At 41.6% G+C, this 12696-nt stretch overlaps 1 protein-coding gene across 1 annotated transcript in view; it reads right to left on the bottom strand.

Moving 5' to 3' along the window:
* Nucleotides 1-12696, bottom strand: part of CDK5RAP2 (CDK5 regulatory subunit associated protein 2) — an 81495-nt gene that overhangs the window by 12285 nt on the left and 56514 nt on the right. Inside the window, exons 25-30 of the mRNA XM_010007947.1 lie at nucleotides 10043-10088; nucleotides 8519-8703; nucleotides 7249-7374; nucleotides 2816-2932; nucleotides 1139-1328; nucleotides 800-921 (exon numbers count right to left, since the gene is read on the bottom strand). Of these exons, the coding sequence (XP_010006249.1) occupies nucleotides 800-921; nucleotides 1139-1328; nucleotides 2816-2932; nucleotides 7249-7374; nucleotides 8519-8703; nucleotides 10043-10088 (786 nt within the window). The remainder of the gene's footprint in view (nucleotides 1-799; nucleotides 922-1138; nucleotides 1329-2815; nucleotides 2933-7248; nucleotides 7375-8518; nucleotides 8704-10042; nucleotides 10089-12696) is intronic.

Raw genomic sequence — 12696 nt, 5'->3', positions numbered from 1 at the left:
AGGAATACTCACTGCCACCCCTGAGCCAGCTCTGGCTTCAAGCCTCATGCCAACAGGGCCCTTCTACTGCAACCAGGCATGACATGGAGTGGAAGTGACATGGAGTGACATGGCATGTCACTTCAGGTAGCAGGAAGAAAGAAAATTAACTCTTACATTAACTACCAATGGAAAATTTGCTGGATCCTATAACAAGTTTGCAGCAACAAGCAGCATTCTGCTTTTTGACACAGCCATCCCTACCCGTGTGGTGGTGTAGCTTCCTTAAAAAGGGTAGGGAGAACTCATGTACCTCCCATTCCTACCCCTCAGCTTTGGTGATAGAAAAGCAGACAAGAAATGATGAAGCCTCTTCCAGAAAGCAGTACCAGCACTTCTCCCCAGCCCCAGGGAGCAGTCACTACCCTCCTGTTCAGACAAGAGGAAGCACAACTACCTGAGTGACACGACCTGTGAGGATGCAGCAGCAGGTTATTTAGGTGACAAGAACATGTCCAAGATCCCCATGAAGCTTCAACCAGCCTGAGCCCCTGAATCTTTGATATTTGTTTTTAGCTCAGCTAAGAAGATACAGGGAACTTGGGTGTGCCTAGTCAGCACATCCCACACTTCTCAACCTCTCAGTCCCACTCCTTAGCAAAAAGCAGCATTTTGTCATCAAGTTGTCAGTTCTACTTTGCACAGCAGACACCAGCAGGAAGAAACTGTGACCTAGACTCCCTTGTCCTTTGACAAGATCATATTCAGAGAGGGAAGGGCTGCAAGGGCCAAGGGCATAGAAATAATTGTGCATTTATACCTGTCTTCTTCCTTCTTGCTTCTTCCAGCTTCTCATAAACCTTGATCTCAGTTCGGAGCGACTGCAGTAACTTCTCATTCTCAGAGAGCTGATGTTGCTTTACATTAATTTCTGTTTGCAACCTGTTAAGTCCCAATAAATGGCTGTGTTAAAAGTTAAATCCTTATATTTTGCTTCAAAACCTAAAATCCATTCCCCCTTTCCCTCCGTAACTCTTCCCTTGCCTTTTGAATATATCTCTGCACCTTATTAATGTTAATGGCTGTGGCTGAACACATACTTGTCACACTGACAATTTTCTCCTCTAAATGAATGGCTAAATGTGGACAGAATCAATACCTGTTTAATTCATTACGACTGCTGTAAATCTGACATGTCAGATATCTGGTTTCATCCTCCTTTTGGCCAATTTGTTTTTGCAACCTTTCATTTTCTTTCTTGATGCATTCATAATCCTCATGGAGATGCTCGATGATTGCATTCTTTTTAGAAAGAGATTCTCTCAGCTTTTCATTTTCCTTTTGTTTATCTGAAACAAGAAGAAACACAAGGTATTTGCAATGCCCAGAACCACTAAAGTTGTTGCTTTTTAATAAAAACAACTTTTTCTGACATCCAGAAATAACACCTGCTCTTGTGAGTTTTAGGATTTCAGTATTTCAGTTTTCTAAGAACTTTTGCTAGATGCAGTTTCTGTAACATGCAACATTTAACCCCCAGCATGCCCAAAGAAAGGCTCAATAAAAACCTGTGTCCAGCCAGGTTTCAATGCCAAATGCACCCAACACCTCTTGGGAACTGGTCAGAAGGATGATATTCAACACCTGCAGTCAGCAGGGCCCCAAAGCAGGACCATCAGTTTTGCCAATCCTCACAAAATAATGGATTTTATTTCTCTTTAGGAAGAAAAGAAGTTGGTAGGATTGTTCTAGGGCACGTTGCATCCACATTCCTCTTGTCTCACAGAAATCCCTCTGTCCTCTCCTTCCCAGTCCCATCCATCTGCCTCTTGAACCACCCCAGTCCTTCCTTCCTTCACACAAGCTATTTCCCCACACTGGTTTTTTGGCAAAGAATTGTTGATGGGGCAACTGAGTGTTCTGAGAAAGCTGCAATCAGGCTTGTGGGGAGCCCAGGTGTGTGTGACCCTACAGCTGGCATGTTGTCAGCTGTGGAAACAAACAAAAGCAGCAATATATTCATTTAAAAATTAGAAATTCAACAAACTGATAAGCATTAAATGCACCAAAACAGATGAGAGAACACGTGACTCTGGAAGAAGCACCAGTGCTTTTACACAGCATGAAAATATGGGGACTTAGAACCTAATTGTGGCTTAAGCTGCTTTTAAGACTTGTTGGTTTTCTTGGGGGAAGAGACGAGTAAAGATTTTTAATATTCATTCTTCACAGGTGTGGAAATGAGGAAAATTTAAAATTCATCTCAGAGATTACAAATACTTCCAAATGGATTCCCTCAGTTCTGCTCTCTTCTAAAGTGCTTCCAAAAGGAAGATGACCTGGCCTGTCCACTCAAGCACCTGTTCCAGACTTCTGAACCTAAGGGTGATTCATTTACTTCCCTCTGCAACTCTTCTGTACTGGATGGTTCCATTTTTCCACAACAATGCTACTCTGTGGCTTTTATTCTGTTTCTTTTTTTCATTTAGAGGGCTTCAGAATGGAAGGGGGGGAAAAGGAGCAAGAAAATGGTAATAGAGGGCATGGGGGGAAGAGGAAAAAGAATGTATAACAGGAAAGGAAGGCAAAAAGAAGGCTGGAAAAATGAAAATCAGTATCAAATAGAAAATGCTATGAGTAAACAGAAAGCAGCAGCATCACTGCTGCTTCTTTATCATTGTCAACTTCAGTTTGAATCCTTATGGTTGAACATGGAATTTCAGGGCTAGGAAGAATGGTGAAGTCAGTTTAATGAATGGACTGTTAATATTTTATTGTCTTCCCATCCGGAATGAGTTGCAGTCTCCTCCTGTAAAGCAGAGTTTTACATTTTTACCTCTGGATCCTTTTGCCAGCATTGCATTCAGAACTTGATTTTGCTTCCTCAGGAAATGTATTTCAGAAGTCAGGGAATTATGCTGCTCTGAGCCATGGATAAAAATGTTTGCAGAACCTATAAATGTATACATAAAAGATGATTTATGAATCATCTCTAGGTCATTAAAGATTAAACTTTCCAGACAAGAACAATTTTAAAAAATGACAGAAAAACATGTTATGAAAGATATTTCTGCCCTATATATTTTGAAGGTTATCCCTACAGACTAAAAGGCAATGCAGGTTAATGCCAAGTAATCCAAAGCTCTGCACCACAAGAACTTCTCATTGCTGGGCAACCATTACGAAAATTGCAAAATTATCCCTGGTGGTCTCTACCTATCAGCTCAAATTCCTGCAGGACAAAATGCAGGAGTATTTTGGGATATTGCTATTCTTTCAAAAAGGATACAAACTGTAATGAGGTTCAGTGTGTATTTCAGTCTTGCTCTGCTTGTGCTCTGTTGTATTTCATGACATCCCTGAAGAGGGTCACTTGATCCTACCAACTAATCTGTGGTGGGCAATGCAGGACATCAGTGGTCTGGTAATTCATTTATTATTCCTGCAGTCTAGAGCATAAGGCTATCACAGGGATGAAGATTCATCCCTCTTTAATTCATGTATCTAAAATGTAGAAATCTGAGCCAGTGCTGATCAATCCTAAATAGTCATGGGGAGAAACAAGCACCTCCAGGGAGCAACTCCCACCATGTCCCCTCTCCACATCTCTCTCTGGATGAGATGCTCTGTCCACCAAAGAGATGTTCTTCCCTCCAGTGCCTCCATGAGCAGCTCTGGGTAACAAGCACTGTTTAGATGTCTAACTTATAGAAACTTGAGGGTGATGAATCCTACTCTGAGGATCTCACTGCTCTGTCCATGTGAATGTAAGTGTTCAGTCGTGTATCCAGGCAGCTGAATTCCAACCCAGGTGTTCTTCACAGTGTGCTGTGTTTATGCTGCTCATCCCACACCCATGTGCAATGTCACAGTAGGTTCTGAAAAGTGCCACATTCCACTCTCAAGGTTGCTGCCTCAGAAATGTAAGTCAAGTAATCGTTATTGCCCTTTATAACCTGCTTATAGTCAGTAAAACACTTCAGGACTCACTGGAATTAACATTACTATTCAAAGTATTTTTCAGTTCATTGGTTATCCCAGTATCTCCTACACTTTAAAGCTTGAGATAACTACATGAGTGTCAACTCTTTGGTTAATAGAGAAATAACCAGCTGGCAAAAAAATTAGCTGAATGTATGAGGAGGATGCCTTTCAGCTCTGGCAGTTCAATTCAATTTGATGTGCTGCACTTCCTCTGAGTAATCTCATTTTATTGTAATCCCAATTGAAGCTTTTACCCACTACCTAACTGGGATGTAGTGTGCCATGATATGCACCTCTTGTCATTACTGAAAGACTCAAAGGCTCCAGAAGCCTGGCACTAATGGCATTTTACTATCTATATGTTAAAGAGTTGAGGCAGCTACATGAACTCAAAAGGCTTTTCCTTTTCAGATTTTAACAAAGCAATTCAACTTGAAGTGGCAAGGCTTGATGGTCTCATCTTGATTCTAATTTAATTTATTGCCCATCACCCAGCTTTATCCTATTTGAAAAGTTATGCTATCACAGTCCTACTGAAAGGCTTTAGAATATAACTATTAGTTATCTTACACACTAAGGGATAATGCAGAGCCAGTGGTAATAAGGCCACAATCCTGCAATTTGACCCACTACTGAGACTAGTACTTCTGTGCAGAGCCCTGCTGACATCAATTATGCTCTCCATAGATGCAAAAGTCCATCTCACCAGAGTGAAATGGAGCATCAGGGCCTACAATTGCCACACACTTGAGTTTTCATTATGTTTTGTGTTGAAAAAGTGAGTGCTAAGGAGCCTGTCTTGAAGGTTGCAAAGAAAACACTGACTGACAGACATTACTGGAAATCACAGCAAATAGGGAGGAAATATTCCCAGGAAAGCAAAATAAAGGCACACAAGAGCTGAAGGTAGGTCTGAGTAGATACATTAGTTATTTAGGGGCTAAAAAAAGCAAACAAAACCCCCTTTTAATGTTAAGTGCTGTTGATAACATTTGAAACCTAGGAAACTCAATATGAAACCTTTGATTTTATTTTGAAGCCTAACATTTTAAATGACTGAAGCAATTATTTTAGTTCTCCTTGCACTGCAAACCTCAGCTCTATAGTAATGATGTAGTCATTACCAGCACTTGAGTCATTTATAGAATACTAGAAGCCCAGAGGCATTTAAATACTTAGAAAAATCTAAATATTAAAAATAGCCTGGCAAAAATAGTGGGCAGATGTGTGCATATGCATCCATCTAATAATGAGACAAGAACAATTCTATGCATTACTTTGGTTTAACAAAGTATCACATGAATTTAACAGGCTCTCATCACCAATTCAGTATGTTACAACTTGTTTGGTTTATGAAAGGAAAACAAACTAAGGCTATGAAGTTAAAAGTAAAAAAATTGTTTTGAATTTCTACTATTACTACTATTACAAAGGTAAAATGTGCTTCAGCTTCACTTAGGAACTTCTTCTTACACTGAAAGTCAAAAGAAGCCCAGCTATTAGGAAAAGAAGTAGCATCATTACCAAAAGAGAAGACACATCTGGTAACATGAAAGAGATCTTCAGAAATAAGAGAGAAACAGGAAGCACTGAAAGGACACAGCAGCAAAAAGGAGCTGTTCTAACAGGTAGTTGCTTTATTCCTTTCTTTTCCAAATTTCTCCTCCATGCATTGGTAGATGCACTAGGGCAGCAGGAAGACAGATGGAAGGCATAATACAGTTTATAAAGAAAATATACTTTCACTGCATTAATGGATGCCCTTGCCAGAATCTTTATGAAGCTGTAAAAGAGTTGGAAGTGTTTCAGTGTGGTTATTTCACAAGAACAGTATATGCCTTTCCAGCAGTGTAAATACTTCAGGAGTGAAATGGATGTTTTTTATACACCTTTCCATCACTGTAAATTATTCCTGAAAGCAAACTGCCATTTGCAGGTAGTCTCCATTTAAACAACAACAGAAATGGAACATGGGGATGATGTAAAACATAATGAATCTAATGTCAATATTAGTGCAACTGAGTAAAAGGAAAGCATGTGGGTATTTATCACCTGCTTCCTCTCTGAGTAATATTGCATATTAATCAACTGTCCTATGGGGGATATGTGGGGAGGAGAGCAAGAACAGAGCAAAGTGTGGGAAAGCATCCCTGGATCAGTGTGCTTGAGAAGATGCTACAAAAGCATCCCCAGGGAAAACCTGGCTACCCTGTTGTGGAAAGTTTTAAATGCATCACAGAGCTTGGCTTTCAAAGATGCTGAACACCAGCAACAGGGAGCAGTGACTCTGAATTTGCATACCTATTTTTAGTATTTTCCATCCATGCTTTGTATTACATTTTGGGATGAAAACCAATCCCATGTTAAAATTTCCATCAGCTTCTGTCAGGTATTTCTCATTAAACCTCACAATGTCATTTTGTGCAGAACACATTTATCACATTGATCAATTCAAAGGACAAGCTGAGAACCATGGCCTGGGCTCTGGCTTACAGATATTTTGTCCCTGTCTGAAAACCCAAACTGGCTTTAAAGCAGTTAAAATACTTCAGAGAAGGCATCTTCAACAGTTCTGTTGGGAAGTGGTGCTGTGCTGACCACCCTGGGTACACCCAGAATGGGGGTAGGGAAGCTAATTCCACAGCATTCCTACTTTAGATCAATAGCTGGAATGTAATTCAGAGCAAAAAAACCTCCTCTAGTCATTCCAGGCCCAGGCCCCACTGAAATTATGTTGATAAAATGAGCCTCCTCTCCTGCAACTGCCCCCAGCTGAGAAGTAAGAGAATGATATCCTAAAATCCAAGACCTTGACAAGAATAATGATACCCCAAAGGCCAAAAAAAAAAACCCCAAACCCAGTTTGTTTGCTGATAACAACTTGAAGAATCTTTCAATTCTCTGGATGAAATTCAACCACGGTATCATCAAACGCCATAAAACTACCTGGCAGTCTTGTTCTCTGAGAAATGTGTGCAGCTGTAGGTTGGAGGCTGTGTGGTGAGCCTGTACCCCAGAAAACATTCAGGCATCAGCACTGGATACACTTCAAGCCATGGTGTCAAGGAAGAGGCACATCAGATCTGTAACTCTGCCACTCCACAAGCATGGAAAAGCTGTGCCTGCTGACAGTGCTCAGGAGGCAGCAGAACTCAGGGAAAGCCACATCACTTTCCATCTGGAAAGGGGTGCTGTTTATTCAAAAAAGCACACAAAACACTTCCAGCAGCATTTGATCCCTTAGGCTTTAAGGTGGATTTAATATGTCATGAAATAAATTCTTACCTTGATCTAGCTCCTTGTCTGTTGCTTGTCTCTCAAGCTGCTTCCTCAGCCTCTCATTGGTTTTTATGGAGCGCTCCAAACGCTGCCTCAGGACCCGGATTTCTTGCAGGTGTTCCATTAATAACTCTAAATAAACCAAGAGACCACTTCTTACTTAAGAGTAAATTATTATATTCCATGACACTGTGTAATCCTGTCCAATCTCACACATGTTAATCCTCAAAAATGATACAGAGCTGTTCAAAAGGGCAGACATGAAATACCCAACTCCACAACACTCCTTTTCCATATCGTACCCAAACCAGGCATTTACTGAAAACTCCTACTCTACATTTTAACTTAAGCAATGGTCCAGTTTTAAGACTTTTTAAATTTCTCCTTCTTACAAGACTCTAGTAGATAAAAACTTTATCTAGTTTAAACATTTCCCCATCTGGGAAATGAATCCAAGCTCTGCAATGCAGCTTCACATCCAGGCTCCAAGCACCACTAGTAAACATTTTTCCTTATAACAATAGGAAGCTTACCAGAGTAACTCAGATATAAATTGACTTACACAATGCATAACATAATAAATAAATCTGTTCTATCAGGTTTCATTACTGTACCTTTTCCTTCTTGCTTTGCCATTCTACAATTTTTCTTCCATTGCCTGGAATTTTCAGCTCTACTCAGGAACTTCTCTGTTCCAACCGTCACGATCTTATTTGACAGTTCATCCATGTCACACACTCCTGGTTTACTCTGCAATATTTTTCCCCAGAACACTATGTGCTATCTCAGCTATTAAATTTTCATTGCTGCCTCTAACAAACTCCTGCAAACATCACTTGTGCTTAGTGAAACTATCCAGGTCAAACATGACACCACTTATTAATTATGCAGCACTTACAATTCTCAAGGAAACACAACACTGGCTTTTATAAAATTAGAAAAATCTCTCTTTTTCAATGTAATAATCTCTTGACAATTGTCTGTTTTCCCCTTATAACTTGTCTAGTTAAAGACTGTCTGGAGTACTGTAAAAGATGATAGTCTAAAACAACAAAGACACAAAATATCAGAGTTAATTTTGTTTCAAACAGGAGGCAGTTCAAATCCTTGTCATCTCTGTAAGCCTTATTACTGAAATTGCACATGATTATGCAAGATACTGGGAAGCAGCAACAGACAAAGATTCTTCATTATTTCTTAATTAGTTCCCTTGTGTCTTATTTATCACATTTTCCCAATATCTAGGGAATCTTCAGTGGGGAAAAAAAAATACTACCTGGGGAAAACTTGTTTGGCAGAAGTGCCAGGGTGCCCTGGGGTCCCTCGAGGTCATGTCTGTGCTCAGGTGATCCCAGAGATGACTTTTCTGACAAATCAAAGTCAGACAAGCTATGAAGAGCAGATGGCACAGGTGATTCATCCTTCAGCTCCTGGTACATTGTGGTGTTCTTCTCATTATCCCTTTTGTGCCAAACAAAATGTTTTAAAATTACAAGAAATGTTTTATGACTTTGGAAGCAAGAGCAGGGAGGCAGGGTGTCTGATTTATAGAACAGAACGTGACAAACCATAACATCTGAGGTACCAAAAGCAGCATGGCCAGCAGGTCAAGGGAGGTGATTCTCCCCCTTTTACTCGGCTCTTGTGAGACCCCACCTGCAGAACGGTGTCCAGTTCGGGAGCTCCCAACATAAGGAGGACATGGAGGTCATGGAGAGAGTCCAGAGGAGGCCACAAAGATGATCCTTGGGCTGGATCACAGCTCTGGTATGAACACAGGCTGAAAGAATTGGGGTTGTACAGCCTGGAGAAGAAAAGGCTTTTTCTTCAGGGAGACCTTAGAGCACCTTCCAGTGCCTGAAGGGGCTCCAGGAAAGCTGGGGAGGGACTTTGGACAAGGGCAGGGAATGAGAGGACAAGAGGTAATGGATCAAAACTAGAGTAAGGAAGGTTTAGATTAGACATTAGGAGGAAATTCTTCCCTGTGATGGTGGTGAGACACTGGAACAGGTTGCCCAGGGAACCTGTGGCTGCCCCATCCCTGGAAGTGTTGAGGGGCAGGTTGGATGGGGCTTGGAGCAGCCTGGGCTGGTGGGAGGTGTCCCTGCCCATGCAGGGGGTTGGAACCAAATGCTCTTTAAGGTCACTTCCAACTCAACCCATAACATTAATTTTTAAAAAAACCAAAACCACAAAAAAAGGTATGTATCAAGACTGAACTTCAGACCCCACTGAAGTCAGCAGGGACAACCAATGGGTCTCCAGCCCAGTGTGCACATTCTAGTCACCTTTTTGTTATAGGGACCTCAAGCTGCCTTGAACAGGTAGCTGAGGATTTCTGTAGCCCAGAAGAAACCCAGGTTGGCATAAACCCAACTCATGCAGCATAATAACACCTGCTCTCTTCACCTCCAGCACAAGGGTGTTTGAGAAGGAAGTTCAACAACACTTCAGTGATCCTGATCAAGCCCCAAGGTCAGGGAAGCAGGAGGGTGGGTGACTGTCCCTCCTGGCTACTGCAATGAGGATGATACCTGACCATACACAAAGGGTATCATGGCAGATTGTTTTGTTTGTTCCTGGAAGGAACAATCCTGGTGGTGTGACTCTTCCTCTCAGGATCTCAGCTTTTAGCTGGGAAGTGGGGAAAAAAGCCTCAGTTTGTATTCTAGGGGTAGTTTAATAACAAAATAGGCAACGTAAACTCTCCCAAAAAGTAAAACAGTGGAAGCTGTGCTACAAAGAGTATCTTATCAACCTAACAACTGGATGCTTGATAAACATTTAATTGCAGTCTTACCTTTGAAATTCATACAGGATAGTAACTTCTGTACCTAATGATTCTCCTGCAAAGCAGAAATATCAGATTAAAAACAAAGAATTCTACTTTTTCTCTCTCCATCCTCAACTATTGAAATACAGAATGATAAATTAATGACAAATCAGATACTCAACACAGTGTATTAATGTCAAATGCTGTACATGAGCAAAACTGTTTATAGCCCAGCAACAAAGCAGCAGCTTTCTCTGGAGTTCAAAAAAATTACTAGAGACAACAGGGGCCAGATTTTACAGCCTCAGTGTTTTATTTAGCATACAGATGTGAAATATTGTGCTATATGGCAGAAGGATTATAGGTAAATGCCATTATTTCTTCAATAAAAAACATATAAAACAATTCCATCTCGCTTGGATTTTATACACCCAGAGTCAGACTAACCAGTTATCCTTAATAAAGGGGCACACACATATTGCCTGCAATATTCTCAGTGGTACAGTGTGTGAGCACAAGCACAGCTCCCTGCAAGAGTCCTGGACTCAGATGCTCATTTGAATGAGGGCACTAACAGCTCCGTGGGGTCACCTTGGCTCCCCATATTTGAAAATTTCTGTGCAATGAAGCAAACGTGGCAGGCAAGGGTTGCACAGCTGAAATTTCAGGGGAATGAACTGAAGGTCAGGATGGAAAGGCAGAGACAGACGGTTGTTTATGCTTCTTCTTTACAGTCCATTCTTAGCAGGCTGGATGTTCTTTATAACCCTACAAACATCATTTGGTTTTAATGCGCGAGGCAACGCAACACCAGTGTGTGAGATATATTGAATTGTCTTGGTTGTCAGGGAATTGTCACAGTATATAGGATGCCATCTGTTGGTTTGGGGTGTTTGTAAAAGGCATTTAATGTTTATTCACTACACAGTCTTCTCATCTGCAATGCAAGGAATCTCTGTAGCCACTGAAATCACGGAATACACTCAATCTTCTATTATACTGCTATGACACACTGGCCATAATACCTTTTTCTCAGATACAGCTCCTTCATATGAGCAATTGGAACTGCAACATGCTGCCACTATCTGTAATGAAAGGCAGAACACAAATCATTGCCTGCTTGGGCCCTGAATGTTTCTGCACCAAGTGATCTTCTCCAGCCAATTCCAGGAAGAGGCAGGGGCCAGGGGCCTGTTTCAGGCCACCTCAACTGTTTCACTGACAATGTTAGTTTGGCAGCTGCGGAAGAACTGCCTGTTGGTTGAGTCAGGAAGAGGACAGGTAAAGGTCTTCCTTGCTGAATTTCACTCATGTTAGCATCCCTCTGCCACTGACTTTCTCCAAACTATGGGCTGAAGGTGGTGAGCATGGCACACACTTCCTCCAGGAGACAAAGGTGGAGCTGATGTTCATTTTACAGAGCACGGTTGCATTTTTAGCTCTTTGTTATGAAAGATGATGTGCTTTTCTTAACCAGCTAGACTATTTGGCAGCAAGGTGCAGGTCTTAGGAAAATAATTAGAAATGTCAGGAATAATACATCCTCAGATATGGCCCTACTTAGGTGTTCAAAGCTTTGCCTTTCCAACTTAATGCTCTGCCAAACAAAAGGTGAGGGAACTGGGATAATTAGTCAAAGGACAAGGGCATCTTCATAGAATCACAAAATGTCTTGGGTTGGAAGGGACCTCTAAAGGTCATCCAGTCCAACCCCCCTACAATAAACAGGGACATCTCACACTAGAACAGATTGCTTAGAGCCCCATCGAATCTGACCTTGAATGTCTCAAGGGACAGGGCTCCCACCACCTCTCTAGGCAACCTGTTCCAGTGCTTCACTGCCTTCCACAGCTCCCTGCAAGAGTCCTGGACTCAGATGCTCATTTGAATGAGGGCACTAACAGCTCCGTGGGGTCACCTTGGCTCCCCATATTTGAAAATTTCTGTGCAATGAAGCAAACGTGGCAGGCAAGGGTTGCACAGCTGAAATTTCAGGGGAATGAACTGAAGGTCAGGATGGAAAGGCAGAGACAGACGGTTGTTTATGCTTCTTCTTTACAGTCCATTCTTAGCAGGCTGGATGTTCTTTATAACCCTACAAACATCATTTGGTTTTAATGCGCGAGGCAACGCAACACCAGTGTGTGAGATATATTGAATTGTCTTGGTTGTCAGGGAATTGTCACAGTATATAGGATGCCATCTGTTGGTTTGGGGTGTTTGTAAAAGGCATTTAATGTTTATTCACTACACAGTCTTCTCATCTGCAATGCAAGGAATCTCTGTAGCCACTGAAATCACGGAATACACTCAATCTTCTATTATACTGCTATGACACACTGGCCATAATACCTTTTTCTCAGATACAGCTCCTTCATATGAGCAATTGGAACTGCAACATGCTGCCACTATCTAATGAAAGGCAGAACACAAATCATTGCCTGCTTGGGCCCTGAATGTTTCTGCACCAAGTGATCTTCTCCAGCCAATTCCAGGAAGAGGCAGGGGCCAGGGGCCTGTTTCAGGCCACCTCAACTGTTTCACTGACAATGTTAGTTTGGCAGCTGCGGAAGAACTGCCTGTTGGTTGAGTCAGGAAGAGGACAGGTAAAGGTCTTCCTTGCTGAATTTCACTCATGTTAGCATCCCTCTGCCACTGACTTTCTCCAAACTATGGGCTGA

This window comes from Chaetura pelagica, unplaced genomic scaffold, assembly GCF_000747805.2.
Source record: "Chaetura pelagica isolate M959 unplaced genomic scaffold, ChaPel_1.0 scaffold361, whole genome shotgun sequence".
Taxonomy (NCBI): Eukaryota; Metazoa; Chordata; class Aves; order Apodiformes; family Apodidae; genus Chaetura; species Chaetura pelagica.
Note: the sequence above shows the minus strand (reverse complement) of the source record. Positions and strands in the feature narration are given on the sequence as shown.